Raw genomic sequence first — 22,828 nt, 5'->3', positions numbered from 1 at the left:
GACAGATCAGTTGCTATCCTAATCACACAGGAAAAGGCAGAGCAGGGCTTACCACTGTTTCTCTTTTTGTGCTGCTCCTTCTGTGGCTTGAGGTTGTTCTCTGCTTCCAAGGACAGGTTAAAATCCTCCACTTCCTAGGAAGGGACACACAAGTTCCTTTTAACCTTCAGAAGGGCTCCAGGGAATTCCACTCAGTTTCTCATGATTTACTTATGTCTTACAATTTGAAATTAGAATCCTTTTCTTATTTTGCCCTGCTTCTAATAGAAAAGTCCTTGCTGATTTGCCTTCTGTGAGGGAGGGGGTTTTCCCCCCAATTAATAATGAGGGTGGGAGTGAGGAGGAGCAGGAGGAGGAAAAAGGGAGAGAAACTGAAAATACATTAAGTTCCTTTTGAAATAATTTAAAAAAAATCTTGAGAGTTACTCAAATACCATCGTATAAAAATTACAGAGCACTGAAAATGTAGCTTTTCTCCTTCACTGGCTACTTGTTCTCCTCCACGGATTTACCACCATGCCCCCATGGACCCTTGTCAACACCATTTTTCTGGTTTTGTTGACTTTAACTGTGATTTGAGGATGTTAACTGTCAGTTATATTGAGACTGTAGGTCTCCTGAGAGGGCTTATTTTTATTTCTATTTTTAGATTTGTGTAGGAGTATTGTTGGAGTTGGAGGAATAATTTATTTGACTAGTTTAGCTTCATTTTCTGTTTGTGTATTCTTCATGAACAGGCTGTGATTTTCTTCTAATGGAGTCATTTTCAACATTAGTTTCCAGATAATGCCCGTGGAAAATGTTGAGTCTTGTGAGTTTTTACAGAGTAGTTAGTTGTGAAACCCACATACCTACTGGGGGTAGTTCACTGTCCCATCTAGTGACACTTAGACCACTTATAGAAAGAGAAATTGAGTTCCCTGTAGAGCCTGAGCTGACAGCCAGCTGACTTTCAACTCAAGCAGAAGAGGCTCATGCACAAAGCTCCCGATTTCCCAGGTTCAGTTCCGTCTGTCGGTGTTGCAGTTGCAAATAATTCCATCTCTGTTTTGATTAGACCAGTATCTTACTTCTCTTCTCTAACTGGATGGAGCTATTCCTTGAACTCAGGTGCTTATTTTTAAAAAGTTAAAATATTACTTGTGATGAATATTTTCCAGTATTGGTTTAAAATTACACACACACACACACACGCGCGCGCATAAACATATCAAATTGAACTTGTTTAAAAATCACCTACATCATGCCGTGCCTAACTTCTAAGCTTGGAACCTTAGTGCTGTACACAGACTCATTGACTTAATCACCACTCATGTTAGCAAGCTATACGCATGTTAGTGAAGAGACATGGCCTCTAGTTACAAATAAAGGGTCTAAATCTCTACTCAATTATGCTGGCTTTGCACCAGAATTACCCTGGCATAAAAGTGGCATGGTGTATGGAGAATGCTGCCCAAAGCTACTTATTGATATTGGATAATTTCTATTTGAAATGACTGTGGCATCCTTCATCGATCTGTATAAACTGTGGAAATATAAATAGCATTACTGTGGGCTTCATAGAGTGGGATGATGGGTTGGGATAATTATCAGTTTGTGTCACATCTGTAGACGCAATTTGAAATGTTAATTCTTTTCTAAAAACGTCTTTGTATTATAAAGAAGTGAAAATACAACTGAAAAATAATTAGAATTCTAATTGCCATCTTTGAATGTTTATTAGACAAGAAGATATTAGGAAAACCTTTATAACTGTAAGGGTGGTTAAGCTCTGGCACAGGCTTCCAAGGGAGGCTGTGGAATCCCCATCTTTGGAAGCTTTTAAAAACAAGTTGGACAAGTAAACCTAGACCATCCCTAGGGGGCTGTCTGTAGTTCACATAGTAGTCACATATTCTTATTAATATGTAATCCTGTATTCCAAACTTCTGCCCTTCTGTTTACTGTTCATGAGCCCTTTTCATTCTTCTTCTCTGATGTTGCTTCTTTGGTACTAACAGGAAGTAATGTTGTTTTTGTCAGTAAGCCCTGGTCTATACTAGGGAGTTATCATGAAATAACTCCGCTTATTTCAAAATAACAAGTGGAGCGTCCACAATACCAAGCCCGTCATTTAAAAATAACGGGCCAGTTATTTCGAGGTTATTGACAGAAAGGTGACCATTCACAAATAGCAGATCTGAGTATTAGTATTAGTAGGTAGCAAATGTGATGAATAAATTGTTGCTATTCGTGTATAGTCACCTTTCTGACTATAACCTCATTTTTAGGGACCTTATGTCCAAGATGGATGATTGCAGTGTCCATGGCCTAATTTTTAGAGCTGCTGAGCGCACATAATAGGTTTTGTTTTTTTGGTGCTCACCTTCTTTGAAATCATGTAGTCTGATTTTTCAGGATTCTTTTTCATAAGGCATTAAATGAATACTCACAAATTACTGTAATTTGGCCCGAATACTGCAAAGAACATTGACTCAAAGGGAGCTACACTCATGAGTCAAACTAAAACACATGTATGCATGTTTCCAGGAACAAGAGACTAAGACCGCAAATTTGGGGTATTTTTTTTAAACAAGCAGTTTGAAAAACTACATTTCAGATTAATGTTGTAAAATTTTTTTACTTTCCCTGTTGTTTGAGTGAAACAGCAGCACCGAACATGGGCAATGACAAATGTGATTCTTTTTTTTGGACCAGTAAAAACATATCCATGCTATGCCTGTCACTGTTCTATGCCTGTGGCTTGAGGTTGGCAGCTGGACCCCAGGAGTGAGGTCAGCAGCCAGGATCCCGGTGGTGGGGGCATTCATCCTTCCCTATCCCTACTCGTACATCCCCGGTTAAACGGTTACTATTTTTGTACATGTTGTACATCCCTAGTTTACACTAGAAGCTCTAAAGTAGTGCACTGCTTGCAGTGGCATGTCTGATGGAGAGAGCTCTCCTGATGGCATATTAAAGCCACCTCCACATGAGGGGGTAGCTGTGTTGACCAGGATAGTGACACTTTGGTCGGTGTAATTTATGGTGCTCAGGAAGGTGGTTTATTCGCACTCTGAGCTATGTAAGTTACACAGACATAACTTGCAGCATAGGCAAGCCCTGACTCTCTATTAAGAACCCAGATGTTCCCTCTCATGGGTGTGTATGTGTCCCATCCTTTTTGTCTGTAAGAAAACCTGTCCCTTTAGTGTCACTCCTCCTGGTGAAGGAGCAGACCCCATGGTTATTCCCACGAAGAACTTATGGTCTTACAGAAAGCGAGGGTGAGTTGAAACAATGCACTGGCGAGGGGATGTTTTCTAAGGTGTATTAGAGGCAAAGTTAAGCATTACACTGTTTTTAGAAAAAAATTTACTTTTGCATTTTGCAGAATTCCTTTGACTAACTAATAGGAGCTGACTATAGGAAAAGAATCACAAGATAATGATACATCCTCACAGAAGTGTGTGTGCACGTGCATACACATATTGATATAAATATGGATATAGAAAGAGGTGATAAGGGTAATTCAGCTCCCTAAGGGTAAGTCTACAGTGTGTGTTTATTTTGAATAAGCTATTCTGGAATAGGTATTCCAAAATAGCTTATTCAAAATAATACATCTACATTGCAGGGAAACCTCAAAATTAGTCCAAGGCAGGCTTCCCTAATGTAGACGTGCTACTCAATTTAGAGCCCCAGGAGGTACCGGGGAGGACTAACTTAGAATGGCCCTGGTAAGGGGCTATTTAGAAATAGAAGCAGTGGAGCATCTACACATGCCTTATTTTGAAATTGCTATTTCAGAATAGATGTTGTTCCTCATAGAATGAGGTTTACAGTTTTCGGAATAAGCTGCCCGTTATTTTGAAATTATTTCAAAATAACTGAATGGCTGTGTAGATGCTCGCATTGTTATTTTGAAATAATGGTGCAGTGTAGACGTACCCTCTTGGATTTTTTCCCCTCAGAAGAACCCAAGTCTTTTTTTCCTTTAAGTTTTCTAATTCTGAGACATTAACAGCGAATTATTTGCTTAGAAGCAAAGACTTCTTAGGCAACATGCAACATTATTATTATTACTATTATTATTAATCATAAAAGTGACCAGGGTTCTGACCTTTTATGTCAGATATCAATTTGAAGCAGATTTTTTTTCAGCTGAATACCAAACTCTTCTTAAAACAGCTTTGGAATGAAAAAGCTGATTATACTGCACCACAGTTTATTTTTCTTTGAAAATAACTTCTGTGATAAATGTAGGCACAGAAGGAAAAACTATGGATGGTAAAACTTTCTTTTTCCTTTTAAAGTAAAGAACGTTAAATACACAATTTTTCCTACAGATGAGGCGCAGGTGGAAGGACATTTGCCTGGAGGACCTTGTTTTTCATCAAAATTCCAGCCTTGTAAATTATTGGCAGCTGGCATGATAATGAGTCCATTTCAATATAAATGAGCTTCATTTTATTAATTTTTGCCAGCACTAAGCAATACATGACTTCTTTTCAGATCTCAACTGGCAGTTTGGAGGAGTGGGGGGAAAGAGGGAGACATGAAGAAGAAGGAAGAAAATTAGATTTTTTTTAATTAAAAAAAATAAAAAAGAGGAGTTAGTAACACTCACTTCCTTTTGAGAATCCAGCCAACTGAGCATAAAAATTTACTACCAAGATGGACATCACTGACCTACTCTGAGTTCATTGTTCTTGTAACCTTTTGAAAATATGTAAAACCTATATAAGAATTCTGTTTGCAGTGCTTCCTGATGTTGCACTTCTGTCATGTACCTTTTCGCCTTGCATCTTGGCTACATAAATGGCTGCAGAAATGTAATGACTTCAGGGCTTGATCCTACAAAGTACTGGATACCCAAAACTCCCAGGGAATTTACAATACTCAGCATCTCTCAGTGTTTCGGCCATAAGAATATGTCTGCTGAATCTGGGAAGAGACTTCCATTGGAGGCAGTGTGCTAAAAACAGCAGTGGGGCTAGGGTAACAATTCAGGTGCTCAAGCCCACCCAGCAGCCCCTTCTTTTTGAGCTTGCCCAAGTCTCCGGTTGACAGGCAGAACTGAGCCTAGGACCTCTGGAGCTTAGTGCACGAGCCTCTACAGCTTGAGCTAAAAGTCAGCTACCTCTCAGTTAAGGCTGTAGAGACTCATTATTTCTCACTGTAAGTGGTCTAAGTGCTACTAGATAAGACAATACACCACACCCAGAAGGTGTGTGGGTTACACTAGGTCAAACTCCACTAGTGTGAGTCTGACTTTTTAGGCTGGAAGGCTTGCTCCCAGATCCAGTGTAGACATATGCTATGTCTAAGGAGTACTTGGCAATGAACTTTTAAATGGCATCAGGCCAGGACACAATCTAGGAATTTGGTTGTGTCTACACATGCATGCATATGTGTGCATACACAGACACACACACACGCGCATCCATAATGGATCAGACCAAAGATCCATTGATCCCAATATTCTGTTTTCTGCCAGGAGCCCAAGAGTGGCAGCAGGTTTAAAACAAACAGAAGGAAGTTTTTCTTCAGTCAGCGCACAGTCACCCTGTGGAACTCCTTGCCAGACGAGATGGTGAAGGCTCGGACTTTAACAGGGTTCAAAAAAAGAGCTAGATAGATTCATGGAGGTTAGGTCCATCAATGACAATTAGCCAGGACGGGTATGAATGATGCCCCTAGCCTCTGTTTGTCTGGAAATGAGTGACAGGGGAGGGATCATGTGAGGATTATCTGTTGTGTTCCCTCCCTCTGGGGCATCTGGTATTGCCACTGTCAGCAGACAGGATACTGGGCTAGATGGACCCCAGGTCTGTCCCAGGATGGCCATTCTTATGAGTGAATGAACAGAAATCATTAAGTGACCTGGGACACAATCCTTGACCAACCTGGCTAATAGCCATTGATGGACCTCTCCTCCATGAATTTACCTATCTCCTTTTTGAGCCCTATTATAGTCTTGGCCTTCATAACACCCTCTGGCAAGGAGTTCCATAGGTTTACTGTATGTTGTGTGAAGAAATAATTCCTTTTGTTTGTTTTAAGCCAGTTACCTATTAATTTCATTTGGTGAATCTCAGTTCTTGCATTATGGGAAGGAGTAAATAATTCTTAATTATTCACTTTATCCATACCTGTCATAATTTTATAGACCTTTATCATATTCCCTTTGAGTCATCATCTCTTTTCCAAGATGAAAAGTCTCTCATTAATCTCTCTTCATATGGTAGCTGTTCCATACCCCTAATCATTTTTTGTTGTCCTTTTTTAACCTTTACCAATGCCAAGATTTTTTTTTGAGATGAGGCAACCATGTCTGCATGCATGAGGGCGTATCATGAATTTATATAGAGACAATAAAATATTGTCTGTCTTATTCGCTATCCCTTTCTTAACGATTCCCAACACTCTGTTTGCTTTTTTGACTGCTACTGCACACTGAGTGCATGTTTTCAGAGAACTATCCACAATGACTCTAAAATCTCTCCTCTGAGTGATAAGTTTTAGTCCCCATCATTTTATACTTATAATTGGGACTGTGTTTTCCAATATGCGTTACCTTGCATTTATCACCATTGAACTTCATCTGCCGTTTTATTGCCCAGTCACCTAGTTTTGTGAGATCCTTTTGAAGCTCTTCACAGCCTGCTTTGGATTTAACTATCTCCAGTAGTTTTGTATCATCTGCAGATTTTGCTATCTTAGTTTATCCTTTTTTCCCCCCCAGATCATTTAGCAATATGTTGAATAGAGTTGGTCCAGTATGGACCCCAGGGTTACCACTAGGGACACCACTAGTTACCTCTCTCATTCTGAAAACAGACCATTTATTCCCACCCGTTGTTTCCTGTATTTTAACCAGTTACCAGTCCATGAGGGGACCCTCCTCCCCCGTAACTTTAGAATTACTCCTTTGTGTAGACCTGTGCAGAAACTTCTAGTGTGTTTCTGTAGCATGTGTCATTTACCTGACATTATAATCTGCGTGTTAATTTTCTGCAATCTCTTGTCTGACTCCTTTCTAAAGTTGTTAATCAGATCAGTGCTTATATTGCTGTACATGTTATTAAATTGAACTTTTGTCAGTAGGGAAAAAATTGTTACCACAGTTTGAATGTCAGCCTAATTGTATGTCATTTTCAAGCATAAAGTAGTATAAAATAGTCATGTACAGAATTCTGAGGGGAGTGTTGAGTATCTTTTATGGGGGACTTTGTTTAATTTCTTTTTTTCCTCTCTCTCTCCTCAAACCAACCACCAAACCCAGAAAACCCAATACAAATGTAATTTTTTGTACTGTCACTGAGAGCCTCCAGTCCTGTATTATTTAAAAGTATCTTGTCAATACCTATAAGATTCTTTACTGTACAAAATGGTAAGATGAATGGAGTACATTCCCGTGTTTGGCTTCATAAAGTGTTAGAATGAGGTCTGCTATTGTCAGATTTTATATGTATCATTTAAATACAGAATTTAAGAACTGTATTGTTATATAATGTTTCTTAAGTAGATGACGAAAATAGGACTTGGCAGAAAATGTCCTCCTTTATAACCATTTTTGCTAATCCTTCGCCTGTTTCTTTTCCCTCCCTCTTTCTCACCAGGTTCTTGGCATACATTCATAGACTCTGACAAGACAATAATGGAGGTGCTGAGTGGCAGGTGCTGACAGATTCTGTGGTTCCAGTAACTGTTCATTTTGATATCATTTTCAATTCTATACATCTAAATGCCACAGTTCTCTTGGGGAAAGTTGCATTGGCTACCAGTACTGCCTTGTAAGGTACGTACATTTTCTTTGGGAGTTTGCTGTGTTGTGTATGGTTTGTGGGAGGGGAAAATTTGGAGAAACTGCATTTGGTTTATGGTTACTCGCATTTAGCAATACAAAAGGATTAGAATTTCTATCAAGCCTCTACTGATGACATCTTTTCCTCTTTGTTCCCCCATTCCCTCCTCCTGCTTTTGAGTTGCCTGCTGTGCCTTTTTGGAGTACATCCTATGCTTTAATATATTTTAAATGGATTCTAAAAAAGAAATGTTTCACTAAAAGGTAGAAGATTACTCTGGAACGTTAATCTCTTTGAGAAAAAAATATTTTAATGACAGTAAAACAGGTTACTGTTATAAGTTCTCATTGTGTGCAGTTTGTGTGAGTTGAGTAAAAATCTTTGGTGTTGGCTTTCCGAATATATTAAAAGTTCATTTCAGTAGAATAAGTGCTTGCTGCTGATTTTATCATTGTTCTGGTTTTCACAACCTCCAAACTCAAGCTCCAGGAGAAAATAGAGATTTGTTACCAAGACCTCCCACCAGAATCTAATTTTAAATTTGCAATCTGCTGTCTTGTGAGGTGCTTCAAATGTAACTTGGAAGTTAATAAATTTAATCCTTTCATCTGCAATCCAAAAGTTCCATTTGTCAAAGAAAAAAGTGAGTTAGGTTTATTTCAGTAATTGCTATAATAAATATTTGATTGAAGAAAAGGAGGAATAGGAGAGAGAGAAAAATTAGTGTAATGAGAAAAAATGAAATTCTGAAATGGTAGTACAGCCAGTAACATCTAGAAAATCCTCTTTCAATCTGCCAATGTTTTATTTTAAATTACTTGAGGGAGAACTCAGCAACTCAATTACAATTTTATTTCTCTGTCTAATTCAGTTAGTTTACAGGAAGCATTGCTTTTCCAGAGGTTTATTATAGAATGTATACTTTTTCCTTACTGATATTCTGTTTTGTGCCTTAAGTTATAAATTTTATTTTTCCAAAATATTGATACAAGAAACAATAACTACTAATATTTTTTAAAATTGTTACTTGTGACATGTTCTGTGTGCTGCAGTCTATTGTTAGCTTTGGAAAATAAATTCAGAACAGATTTTTGGCATGCTGCATCCCCTGCATCTGCTTTATATCCATTTTTAAACATTGAGGCAAATCACCCTTGATTTATATGGCATCCTATTGCTACCTTGTATAGTATTCAAATAGGCACCTTTTGATTAATTGAAAAAGCTAACAACAGCAACTCTTGTCTTCTCAAAATCTTTGTATAACTTCCACTAATGTTACTCATGTTCTAACTTTGAGACAGGTTATTTTATGACTAATTCAATCTCAGTTTATTCTAACATGGCTCAGTCCTGCATACAATTACTTAAGGTCTGACCCTACTTTGATTGAATTAAGTGGGATTAGGAACAGGCCTATTTAAATCATTGTTACTCACTGGAACAATGACTAAGGGCTAATCATCTGAGTAATGATTTGCAGGATTTGGAGACTAATAGTTCAGTAAAACCCAAGTGTACACCAACTAAACAGACAGTGGTCAACTTTTTACTTGGGAGTATGATGCTAGTACCGAGCACATACATCATTTCATCATGTGAAATGGGTTGGTAAACATTCCTGTGAATGTTTCTGTTCATATTCCTGAGAATGTGAAGTGCTCAGAAAGCCATTCTCAGAGATTCTGAGCTCTTATCTGTGTAGAAACTGCAGCGCTCCTTGCATGAAAGCATTTTCTAGCCAGCTGTTTTGCTCAGAGAATGTAGGCTGATCCTCTGTTACTTTTCTTGGCAAACATTTTTGTTTGTTATACATTTTGCATGATTATGTCCATTATTTATGTTATATTAGGACTGTAGCAAATAGCATTCATTTGCTGAATTGACAGAATGCTATGCATCCATTTGCTCTGTGCATTGGCTTGTGATGCATTTGCTGATTTCTGGGGTCTGAGTCTCCATATACTTAGCGGTGCTAAGAACTTTCTGGCCTTTCTGCAGAACTGTGTCTTTTGTTAGGGTGCGTCTACACAGCACTGCAACTCGAAATAAGATACGCAATTTGAGCCACGCAAATGGCGTATCTTATTTTGATGCTACTTCAAAATAGCTTATTTCATCATTTAAATTTTGAAATAAAGCGCTCTTCCGAAACGTCCCTTACTTCTTGTAGAATGAGGTTTACAGGGACATCAGAATAGCTAACCCAAAATAATGGGCTTGCTGTAAAGATGCGGGATGGCTATTTCAGGATACTCCGGTATCCCAAAATAGCATTGCACTATAGATATAGCCTTAGAGAGCTGTTGTTTTCAATCATGTACTATACTTACTTCTCGAAATGAAACCATAATAGTGGTTACCAATGTTCTCTCTAATTTATTCCACCCATGTGCAGAATAAATTTTGTTAGATACACCAAGGCATTTGCCGATGTGTCCCACCAGTAGAAACACATACTGCTGGCTGTGGACACTTTTCTAATTAACTGGGTGACACTTGAATTTCTCCTAGGTGACCACCCAAGCACTTAGTTTATAGGGAACACTGTTGATAATGGGGAAGATGACTGTGTAACAACCTACTTCTGCAGCCAGTGAAAATCCTTTTAAATGAAATTGTTTTTAGCAAGCATTTTTAAGTAAGTGGAGTAAAAATCTGTTTTAGACCCAAGCTTCAAAGACAGAAGGCACCTTTGTGTTAGCTGTGTTGCATTTAAAGGTTTTGAAAACCAAAGATAATGTAAATAACATTCACGTTCAGTCCTGACTAGATCAGAACGATCTAGTGTAACACTTATTTTTAAGAATTAATTTGCATAATAAACTCTATACTTCAGCAGTTGACAACTCTATCATTTTAATGTATATTGGCTAAAAATTGCTCTACTGCTGAATGCATTTATTTTTCTACACCAGGAGTAAATCTCTGGCCTGACATGGTAAGTTGACACTGTAATTAAAAACCCACAACCGGGCTGGTGCTAACTAACTCGTGTTTGCGGGACTTGGACAAAGGGGGTATTTAATTGTGCTGTAGATGTTGGGTTCTAGGCCTCTGAGAGGTGGCACAGTCCCAGAGCTTGGGCTGCATAGAGCTCAATAGGAGCTTTGCCATTCACGTCAGTGAGTTTGGGATCTCACTCAATGTGATTTAATTCACTTGGTCATATTTATTATAGATACAGAGATGTCAGAATGCTTTAGGTAGTGCCCACCCCTCTTTCTCCTCGATAGATAGATTTTTTTTTTTATCAAGCCAAGATGGACCTAGTTAGTGATATAGGGAAACTCAAAAACATCCTAACTCATATGCTGACTATTTTCCAACATATTTGCCAAAAATTACAACCCCACCACAAGCGTTTGAAAGAAGCTAAAACAGAATTGCAGTGTGAATGTTTTTATCATAATTGATTTAGTCTTTTCTGTGTAATGTATGTGAGGTTAAGTAGGTTCTGTGTAGTAGCTGATATTGTATATTCAGGTGGTTAATGCATATACATGATCATATTCATTCTCTGAGCATCTGGGTAACTGAAGAATGGCACATACTTATAATGGAGAAACCTACAGCCCTTGGGAAAAACACCCCATGCTATCCTGCTATTTAGACACCATTTATTGATTTTTCTCAAGTCTAGTAGTGCTCTCTCAAAACCAGGAAGTCTTTGTCCTGTGATCCCTCTTAAAGAATTGCATTTCTGTCTATATGTAGATAGTCGTACACCATTTTCTTTGTTTTTATTTTCATATTGCATTTTGTACAAACAAAGATTGTTTATTTCCTAAGTTTGTATCTATGTTGCAAAAATGCTATTATCCTCTTCCAAACATATTATAATTGTTCCTTTCTGGTCTTGATTCTGGTCTTACTTTCATCCTTGAAATGTAACTATAACTTCATTTACTTTTCTGAGTTGTACCAGCCTACAGAAGAAATGAATCTGGCTGTATGGTGTAAATTCTTTCTTGGACTTTCCAGTTGAATTTCACCATGATTGAATGTAGCCCATTATGTTTTCTGAAGCCCTTGCACAAAGGCATTTTGGTAGAACCTCATACAGATGCACCTCTTCTGTTTTTGTGGGTCTCAAGGAGCCAGGTTCCAATTCTAGTTAAAGCAGTTTTTAGCATTTTTTGGAGAAGATGCAGAGTGGATGTCTCCCCTAATTCAGTTAATGATAAGCCAGCAACTATCTGCACAAGTCCCATTACCAGAATGATTAAAGAAGATTTTTTTTAAATTGATATTTCTTAAAATACTTTGACAGAGAGTTCATGAGTAGAATCCAAGTCACTGTTGTTTCTTATTCTGCAGATACTGAAAAATTGAGATACAGTATTTCATCTACTAAAACTAAAAACAACCTACAGAAAACTAAATACAGTGGGATATTTAATTATTGTTGAGGCTTTAAAACTTACAAGAAAAATGATCTAAAGTTTGCCTAGATGTAGTGAAGCGCACCTACGACTGACTGTTTTGGAGGTTTTTATTAGGGACTTTGATCCAATTTCTTAAAGCATTGTACAGGTATTTAGCCATAAAACTTCCTCTTAGTCAATGGTAGTCATGCAGCTACAACTCACATGTGAATTTGAAAAGTCATTCATACTAGTATCATAAAGGAAACTTGTCAAGGTTGTTAGGACTAGAATTGACAGTGTGATTCCCTATCAGCTCACATGTTCCCTCAGAGGCGATGGCATGGAAGCACCAATTTGCAGGATTCTATAAACATTAGTGATCATTTTTCTATTTCCTACTGCAAGGTTTGATTTAAAAAATTGCAGCTATTTGTAGCTTTGGTGTCTATATCAGTGTTATTAATTTCAAATGTGTCTTCATTTGGTTATTTTTTTTGCAATAATATAAGATGTTGCTCAAAAACTAGAAACACAGATTCTTTCCTCTTTGACCATCCTCTGGAAGGAACCTAAATATACACAATTCTGTTCTTTTAATGTAGTGAACATGGATTTTCCCTTAGGGGTCATGAACAGGAGACAGGAGGGTGTAAATATCCTGCAATTCCCTGTGGCTAAATGAGAGGGAGTTCTGTTTCAGAGGGAGGGGATTCCAGTATGAAAAAGTAATCCCAGTATTGAAAAGGTTGAGAATGACCATCTAAAGATGTTATCACAGAAAATTGTTCTCTCTTTCTCTTTTTTTCCTGCCTGCCTCTCTCACATTTTTTCATGCTTCAAAATGAAGTTCATAACCAAACAGTGAAATCACAGATAATGGCACTTACCTTTTTCTTTTTGGTACCACATCACTTACAGAAAAACAATGAGACATTAATTTTTACAGTTTACATTGTTGGCCTGACGTTAGTATATTTAACTGATGTATGTAAAACTGAGATTACCAATTTAGTTTCATTATACATTGGCTCATACTCAAGACCTCATTCAGGGCCAGATTCTCTTCTGATTGACACTGATGTAACCCCTGATTTCAGTGAGATACTCCTGATTTATACCAAAGTAGTTGAGGCCCGCTGTTCATACCTTGTCACAATTTCACTGAAGTATATTTGAGTTCACAAATGATGTTGCAGATTGATTAAATTTTATCATTGATCATCGCTGTTAAAATAATTCTTGTTAGTTGCAACGCATGTTTTGGCAGAGGTACTTAGATCGTAGACACACAACAACATGCATCCTTTAGCACTACTTGTGGATAAGAGGGTCTAGATTCTTTTAAGAAACAGTCCTTTTCCTTTGTACAATTCTTAGGAGCAACTGACAGGCATTTTATGTATCTTGATATAGAAATATTGTTTGAAATTTTAATATTTCCTGTTCTTTAATCTTGCAGATCTCAGAACCATGGGAAACGCAGAAAGCCAAAATGTAGAGCATGCGTTGTATGGAGACAAGCATGCCAGTCTGGGACGGAAGCACACATCGCGTTCACTTCGCCTTTCAAATAAAGCTTCCCGACGGACCAGACATGCTTCTTCAGGGAAGATTATCCACAGGAACTCAGAAGTGAGCACCCGATCTAGCAGTACTCCTAGCATCCCCCAGTCACTGGCAGAAAATGGCCTGGAACCTTTTAACCAAGAAGCCAATTTAGAGGACTTCGGAAGCCCCATTTGGGTAGACAGAGTGGATATGGGCTTAAGGCCTGTTTCATACCACACCGATTCTTCTGTCACTCCTAGCGTGGACAGCAGCACTGTTCTCACAGCAGCATCAGTGCAGAGCATGCCAGACACAGAAGAAAGCCAACTTTATGGGCATGACACTACATTTTTGGCTGAAGAAGATGGCAGGCAGCATCGATATGCAACAAATGGGACAAGTTTCATGGAAACTGCAAGCTTCAAGAAAAAACGTTCAAAATCTGCAGACATCTGGCGGGAGGACAGCTTGGAATTTTCACTGTCTGACCTTAGTCAAGAACATTTAACAAGCAATGAAGAGATCTTGGGTTCAGCTGAGGAGAAGGATGGGGAGGGGATTCGCGGCACAGAAGCAAGCAACAGTCCCCAGCAGCTGGTCACCTGCCAGCGTGCCAATTCTCTGAGTGATCTGTATTCTCCAAAAAACTCAAACGCTACAATAAATGGAGGCCCACGAAACACCTTTGGGGGTTACTGTCGGAACTTAGTGTCCGATATTCCAGATATTGGAAACCGTAAGATGGCGTCAGCTACAACAGAGGATACTCCTTCCTACAGTAATTATAATACACTCCCCTGTAGGAAATCTCACTGCCTTTCAGAAGGTGCCACCAACCTACAACTCAGCCACAGCAACAGCATGCAAGGCAGAAGGGCAAAAACGGCTCAGGTAATGCAGTTTTATTCTATTCCATTTACACTTTTGCAAATCGTTTTTAAGTACATACATTTGCCAAACAGTGTTCTTTATTTAGATCTGAGATGTTTTAAGTATGTTCTTTCCCCCTCCATATTCCTCTTTTTTTTAAAAAAGGAGGACTGGAAAACATGCCTTCAGGTATAGGTATACTTTCATCAATGCACTGTTCGTAACACGTTGTTCCATTTCAATTGTCGTTTTTTTCCCCTTCACCTTCAAACCATTTCTCTCTGAGAAGGGCAAATCTGCAGTTTGCAGAGAGAGAGGAAGATTATTCTATTTATTTGGTGGTTCTTTTAGGGTATCTGGTCAAAGTGTAACCCACACACCTAGGCTGTGTCTAGACTGGCATGATTTTGCGCAAAATCTTGCCACCTGTCTACACTGGCCACGAGTATTTGCGCAAGAACACTGACTTTGTAATGTACAAAATCAGTGGTTCTTGCGCAATTACTGACGCTCCCGCTCAGGGATAAGCCCTCTTGCGCAAGTATTCTTGCGCAAGAGGGCCAGTGTAAACAGCAACGTTAATTTCTTGTGCAAGAAAGCCCAATGGCTAAAATGGCCATCGGAGCTTTCTTGTGCAAGAGAGCGTCTACACGTGCACGGATGCTTTTGGCAAAAGCAAATCTTTTGCACAAAGGCACATGTTGTACCAAATAAAAGCAAGCAGGATCTTATGAGGGGGATAAGGCAAAAAGCCACATTTATTGTAAAGATGATAATAAAAAAATAAAGAAAAGATAGAATCAAACAACGTTGTTTAACTACTTATTCCTAACACTACTTAACCCTTATACACTTGTGTGTGTGTGTGTGTGTGTGTGTATATATATATATATATATATATATATATATATATATATATATATATATATATATATAAAACCATTCATTCATACATCCATTCATTCAAGTTCTGTGTATAGTTACCAGCCTGGAAGTTGCTTGTGACAGGATACTGGCCAGGTACTCTGTACACAAGTGATGGTAGTGGGGAGCGAAGTCCTGATCAGATGCGCATCTGAAGCTCCTGGTGGGCTGGCAGCAGAACCTTGGACTCTGATTCCATAGTTTTTTAGTCCAGTTCTTATAGGAATTTTTTCCTATGCCAGTCTATGGAAATTGCTGTATCATGCTGATGTCTCCAGGGTGGCTGCCAGGTGCTCATCAGTGATCTCATCGGGTGGACCTCCAGTTTCTCCACTTGACACCTTTTGGTTGCACTGGCACCTGACGCCTTCTTCAGCCCTTTGTTGCTGTATTCTCAGGCTGGCACCTCTCAGAGCCATTCATTCATCATCCAAGCACTCTCTCATACATTCATACAGTATTTTGTATAATAATAAAAGTTGTAGTTACAGAAAGTTTCTGGGTGGTATTGCTTAAAACATTCTCTGACTGCTAAGTAAAGTTAACAATGCCCTTAGTCAATTACAGGGCTTGGCTCCCATAGCAGAGTTAGTGGCTTGACAATGCATTGTTACAATGTATCTCTGCAATGTCAATTTCAAGCAGCCCCTTGCACAAGCTTGAGCATGCCCTGGAGCACGGGGAGGGGGGAGGGGGCTGTTTCTGGCTACATAGGATTATATTCTTAACAGTTAGGATTATATTTTTAACAGTTCTAAGTTACATGACCTAATATATTATATTCTAAAGGGGCAATAATAATCATAAATCTAAACATTTAACAATCTTAACAAATAATAATAATAAGAAGAAGAATCCTAATAAATCTAAACACTTTAAGTTGTGGGGAACAAATTATGGGGAGTCACTTCCATTTGGGGGAATCATTTTCAATACATTAATATGTTATCCCTACACACATGCCAGGATAGACGCTTTCTTGCGCAAATACTTTTAACGGAAAAAACTTTTACGTTAAAAGTATTTGCGCAAAATCATGCCAGTCTAGATGCAGCCCCAGTGTGGTTACTGAGCAATGTAAGTGGTACCTAGACCACAGCAACAGTTAAGACCAAGAGACCTCTACAGCAGGGGTTGGGAGCCAGCTGGCCTTTAGCTCAGAGGTTAGAGGCTCTTATACTCAGCTCCAGAGGTCCCAGGTTCAAATCCACCTGGTGATGGTTACAAAAGCTTGGTCTCTTACCAGTCCTCTCATCAAATTCAAGTACAGCATCCCCATGCCACACTTTAGATATCATGTCCTGGAGCAAAAAAAGGGTCCTGAAGTCCAGTCCCACAATTGACCTTGCATATTCAAATCCTGCTTCCAAGTCTCTAGACAACCTGATGGGAAGTACTGAGAATTCACCCTCCCCACGCCCATTGTCCCTTGGATTGAAGCTCTCCCTCCACTTCCATTCACCTAAATGCCTGAATTTCAAAGCAAAACATCACTTGGAAAAGAGTGCTCTTCATCTGGAAGAGATTGGGAGCCCTCCAGGCACTTGGTCTGCTTGTACTCACCTATCTGGGATTGAAAAAGGAGTGTGAATTCTCACTGCACCAGCCAAAGAAGAGGGAAATTGGTGGCGAAAGCGTGGCTTGGCCAAGCCAGGGAGAGCACAAGGTACAAAGCTGTTCTCTCCCACCTCCCCCCACACATACTTCCTTTAACCTGGGGATCAGAGTTTTGGTTTGGCTTTTTATTGTGCTTGCAGTTTGTTTTCTTTGAATGTTTCACTGTATTGGCTGTGACCCTTCTGCTTGAGTTACATTGTATTGGCTTGTGCTGCATGTAGCAGCACATTGCATGTGGTAAATAGCATAATATCCCCTCCAGAAATAGAAGTAAGGCAGCATCCATGCCATGCTTGTGCTGTGTGCAGCCATTACAGGTGAGCTATATTTGAACACAGAGCATTTAGCACACTGGACATTCTTTGAGGCATGCCACAACTCCAAAATACAAGGTAAACTATAATGTCTTCACTGCTATTTATTTGCTGTCTGTGGGTATTCGGTAAGAAACAGAGCCAGTAGGAAAAAATCAGTACAGCCTGAGAAGAGCCTGACCAGGTGGGTCAAGCTTCCCGCTGTATGGCGTACTTTGGTGACCACCCTGATATTTAGTATGTTTTAATTTTAGTATCTGTGTAGCATAGAATACTCATCCATAGCCTGTGACCTAGAGGGGGAAAAAGCACTTTGTATTGGTTTGGGAGACTGACAGATTTGCATCCCGATGCTGAGCTGAGCTTTTGGCAGCATACCACTTCAGGGGAGATTAGATCTGACAGCATGAGCCAGGCTGGTCACAGTATATTGTAGTGTAGATGTTGGGATCTGTTAACATGGTGGGTCAATGAGACGGTCACTAGAACGTGAGTGATTGACAACAGGGCATCAGTTGGCACTAACTTGCAGAGGTGACTGGATATGGGCTATTGGATTAGTTGGCTGTTTGTTTGATCCACGAAGAGGCACTGCTCTAAGTATAAAAATGACTTTCTAAAACAGATGCTACAGCTTCTCACAGCAGAAGCTTTGTACTTCAAAATAAGATCCAGATTTTTGGAGGCATTTTTGTAGTATCAGCATAAAAACTCTTCACATCTTCAATAAGGCTATTAAATATAGCACAAGTTAAAAAGCAACAACAGGAAACAAAAAAATAGGCTGCCCTTTAGGAGTAATAAACAAAGCATTTTCTATTAATCGAAAGAAAATTGCTAGGTTCAAGTTCTGCTTTACAGTTTTGTCCAGAGTGTAATCGAAAAGGAGAGTGATGCAGTTAGTAGATGCTGAGGTAGTTTTCCTCCCCTATATTCCCCATGCTATTAGAATATCCTTTTGAGGCACTTAATGAGAGTAATAAATTTGAGTCTCAGTTCATCGGACATAGCTTGTGATATCACGTCAGTAGCTTGTACAGGCAGTCCCCGACTTACGCGGATCCAACTTATGTCGGATCTGCACTTACGAACGGGGCTTTTCTCGCCCCGGAGTTCACGGGCGGCGGGTCGCCACCCGTGTCCTCCGGGGCGAGAAAAGCTTCTCCCGGTCTCCCTGGTCTTCTGGGGGGGTCCAGCAAAGCCGCTGGACCCCCCCAGAAGACCAGGGACACCCGAGCAAAGCCGCCCAGGCGGCGGGAGTCCCGCTGCCTGGGCGACTTTACTCGTTTGCCCCGGAGCAAAGCCGCCCAGGCAGCGACTCCCGCCGTCTAGGCGGCTTTGCTCCTGTCCCCCTGGTCTGCTGGGGGGGTCCAGCAAAGTCGCTGGACCCTCCCAGCAGACCAGGGACACCCGAGCAAAGCCGCCACCTGGCCAGCAGACCAGGCTTTTCTTGCCTACCCCTGGGGTAGAGCAGCTGGGGGCTGCCAGGTTGGTCCCGCAGCGCCGCTCCGGACCAACCCAGCAGCACCCCAGCTGCTCTGCCCCAGGCGTCCTGATTCAGCCGCTGCTGGTCAGTTTCAGCTACTGGAGCAACCCAGCAGCACCCCAGCTGCTCTGCCCCAGGCTTCCTGGAATCAGCCGCTGATCAGTTTCAGCAGCAGCTGACTTGGGGACGCCTGGGTTTCTTAAGTTGAATCTGTATGTAAGTCAGAACTGGCATCCAGATTCAGCCGCGGTTGAAACTGATCAGTTTCAGCAGCGGCTGATGCCAGTTGCGACTTACATACAGATTCAACTTAAGAACAAACCTACAGTCCCTATCTTGTACATAACCCGGGGACTGCCTGTATAATTGGACACACCTATCCAATTTCAGAGTATCGATATAAAGAGACTCAGCAGTTATTATTTCAATACATCAACTAAAATAAACAAAATTAAAAATCTGAAAGAGTTGACATTTTCTCCTGGACCCTAACCCAAAAAGCATACAGTAAAGCCAAGGCTTATTTTTAGCAGTAATCTTTCTTAGTCAAGACTTATCTCTGGTGAGACCAGGAAAATTATTTTTATATGTTGCTTTATTTATAAAATACAGCAAAAAGGAAACTGCCATGATATATAGAATGAAAGAGCTACTTCCTTAGTGAGTTTGATGAGATAGCTTTGGGAGATGGAAGCAAAGCAGAATTATGGAAAAATTAGGAATCTATGAACCAGATGACCTTTTATAGTCCCCATTACTATTATATCTGAGTGTCTCACAATCTGTAATGTATTTATCTTCACAATGTCATTGTAGGGTAGTATTATCATTTTTATTGTACAGGTAGGGAACAGAAGCCCAGCAAGACTGAGAGATTTGTTCAGACACCAAGGTCACATGGGAAATGTGTGGCAGAGTACTGAACCCAGATTTCCTGAGCCCTAACCTTATGCCTTAAACCCAGAACTCTCCTTTCTGTCAGATTTTTAAGATTAGAACATAAGAACGTAAGAACATAAAAACGGCCCTACTGGGTCAGACCAAAAATCCATCTAGCCCAGTATTCTGTCTGATGACAGTGGCTAATGCCAGAAGCCCCAGAGGGAGTGAACAGAACAGGCAATAATCAAGTGATCCCTCTCCTGTCATCCGTTTCCAGCCCCTGACAGAGGCTAAGGACACCATTCATACCCATCCTGGCTAATAGCCATGGACCTAATCTTCATGAATTTATCTAGTTCTTTTTTGAACTCTGTTAAAGTCCTGGTTTTTACAATATCCTCTGGCAAGGAGTTCCACAGGTTGACACTGTTCTGCATGAAAAAAACCCCTCCTTTTGATTGTTTTAAAACTGCTACCTATTAATTTCCTTTGGTGACCCCTAGTTCTTACGGGAGCAAGTAAATAACTTTTACCTGCCATGATTTTATAGACTTCTATCATATTCCCCTTTAGTCTGCTCTTTTTTAAGCGGAAAAGTCCCGTCTCTTTAATTTCTCTTCATATGGCACTTGTTCCAAAACCTTAATAATTTCTGTTGCCCTTTTCTGAACCTTTTCCAATGCCATTATTATTATTTTTTAGATGAGTTGACCACATCTGTATGCAGTATTCAAGATGTGGGTGTACCAGGGATTTATATAGAGGCAATAAGATATTCTCTGTCTTATTCTCTATCCCTTTTTAAATGATTCCTAACATTCTGTTTGCTTTTTTGACTGCCGCTGCACATTGAGTGGATGTTTTCAGAGAACTATCCACAAGGACTCCCAGCATCTCTCTCTTGAGGGGTTATAGCTAAATTAATTTCCATCATTTTGATTGTGTAGTTGGGATTATGTTTTCCCATGTGCATTACTTTGAATTTATCAACATTAAATTTCATTTGCCATTTTGTTGCCCAGTAACCTAAATTTGTGAGATCCTTTTGAAGCTCTTTACAGTCTGCTTTGATCTTAACTATCTTGAGCAGTTTAAATGTGCATAAATCTTGGCATATTTTTCAGGCAATTGTTTTTCCAAATTTTTCCATTCTGACCCAAACCTGCAAGGTCCTGAAAGACTTTTGCAGGAAGCTCTTTAATACTCCAAATGCCCCAAAAGGTATTTAGGAGTTGGAGCTGCTGCACATATGGGGGTTAAACTGTGCCATGGTAATGCATATGCATCATCAACTGCATGGACATGGACATAGACATGGCTTGCTCTTTAATTTATAACATGATCCCAGTTTGCAGAAGTGGCTGGTGATTTTAGTGAAGCTCTGTTTTGGGGTGTTCATTTGGGGACATCTTCAAGGAGCCTTCTTCTTCGTCTTCGTCTTCGTCTTCTTCTTTTTTTAAATGTTCAGCACTGTTGTCTAAAAATCACATTGCTTTAAGGCATCTCAAAACAACTGAGGCACCAAAGAGCACTCTTTGAAAAGCAGAGCCATATATTTTTCACGGTAACTGTTGAGTCACAAGTTCTTTCGCTAGGCCTGGCAACAATTGTGTTTTTGTAAAATGTGAATAGAATCTCTTTATCTGCCTCTTATTTCAGGAGAGAATAAACAGATGAATATTTTTCAGCTTCCAGCAAATGAAACAAAAGGTCAAACCTTAAAATTGGAACGTGGGAGTCACTTTTCCTTAATTGGGTGCTAGGATCTTTCAGCACTGGAGAGACAATTAGTTTCAATACGTACAAGCAATTAATATTCAGAAAGTGGCTTTGGGGCACCCACACAGCAGTTCTATTTTTCCATAAAATGTTAACATTACAGGTTCAGTTCTACTGAGTCAAGACTTCCAGCAGAGCTCTGCTGGGATGCTGTTGGGATTTTGGAACTGATGTGATGTAGGTGGGAAAAGCTTACTTGGATGGTATTGTCACCCATTTCTGTTTACAGGAAGGCAGATTGCTGTTGTACCCAGCTTGTTTCCTATTTACCTCTGGCCCCTTCCCCCAAGTTCCAACTGAAGTTTTTGAGAAACTCTAAAGTGTTAGTGTCTTTACTGAAATTCAAATTTAATGGAACAGTTTATGTGGTGACTAGCCACATTTTAAAATACCCTTTCCTTAAACATTTGTAAGTTTCTGCAGGTATTCTACTAATGGATCCTAAGCTATTTCCATATGGAAAAGATGTAGAGAATGTAATAGGTATGAAACTAGTCAGATTCAATAGGAATTAAATCAGGCACTATAAAAACAGTTTATTAGATAATTTTATCTGTCCTGTTATTTTGTACATTTGTTTTTTGTACCATCAGCTAGAATTCTGCGGCAGGTATCTAATTTTTTAAATTACATTCTATAGCAGGCTAAAAATGAATCTGTGGAAAGATCACAGTTTTCTATTAAATCTCGTAAGGCATCTCCACAAAGGATATGTATATTTCAGTTTATAATCTAAAGGTTGGACCTTCCTGGTCCGGCACCCTCGGGATCATGAACAGTCCTGGATGAGGGAGTTTACCAGACCAGAGAGGTCCCCTGCCACTGGCCCCCTCAGCCTGCCACCACTTCCCGCCGCTGGCTTCTTCGGCTACGCTGCTAACCAGGTGATACGGCTGCCTTGCCCCAGCTCCACTGCTGGCATGGCGACACGCAGCCCAGGCCCCACTGCAGTGGCTGAGCTGCCCTGGTCCCACTGCCCCTGGTCTCTGGCCCTGATCAAGCTGCTGGCCTGCTCTAGCCCTGGTTCCACTGCCGCAGCCACAAACAGGCTTTCCCTGCAGGGCTGCCGCAACTTGGCCTTGCTGCCATCCAGACTGCTGTGGCTTTGGGCCCTGCAGCTGGGCTGGCATGCATGCGCTGTCCTGGCCCCAGCTGGGTTGCCTTGGCCCTGGTGGGGTTGCCCCTGCTACTGCACCGCTGCTGGGCTGCTAAGGCCCTGGCCCCACTACCACCATCCTTGCCAAGCAC

At 40.2% G+C, this 22,828-nt stretch overlaps 1 protein-coding gene across 8 annotated transcripts in view; it reads left to right on the top strand.

The window, feature by feature from the left end:
- TIAM1 (TIAM Rac1 associated GEF 1) overlaps positions 1-22,828 on the top strand; it is a 294,242-nt gene that overhangs the window by 156,380 nt on the left and 115,034 nt on the right. For all 8 annotated transcript variants that reach the window (XR_016347939.1, XM_089773622.1, XM_075910641.2 and 5 more), the window contains 2 exons: positions 7,605-7,783; positions 13,620-14,599. Coding sequence is in view for 7 of the 8 variants with exons in the window: in XM_089773622.1 (XP_089629748.1) it covers positions 13,631-14,599 (969 nt within the window). In the remaining variant the exon portion in view is untranslated. The remainder of the gene's footprint in view (positions 1-7,604; positions 7,784-13,619; positions 14,600-22,828) is intronic.

This window comes from Pelodiscus sinensis, chromosome 1, assembly GCF_052426305.1.
Source record: "Pelodiscus sinensis isolate ZL-2025 chromosome 1, ASM5242630v1, whole genome shotgun sequence".
Lineage (NCBI taxonomy): Eukaryota > Metazoa > Chordata > Testudines > Trionychidae > Pelodiscus > Pelodiscus sinensis.
Note: the sequence above shows the minus strand (reverse complement) of the source record. Positions and strands in the feature narration are given on the sequence as shown.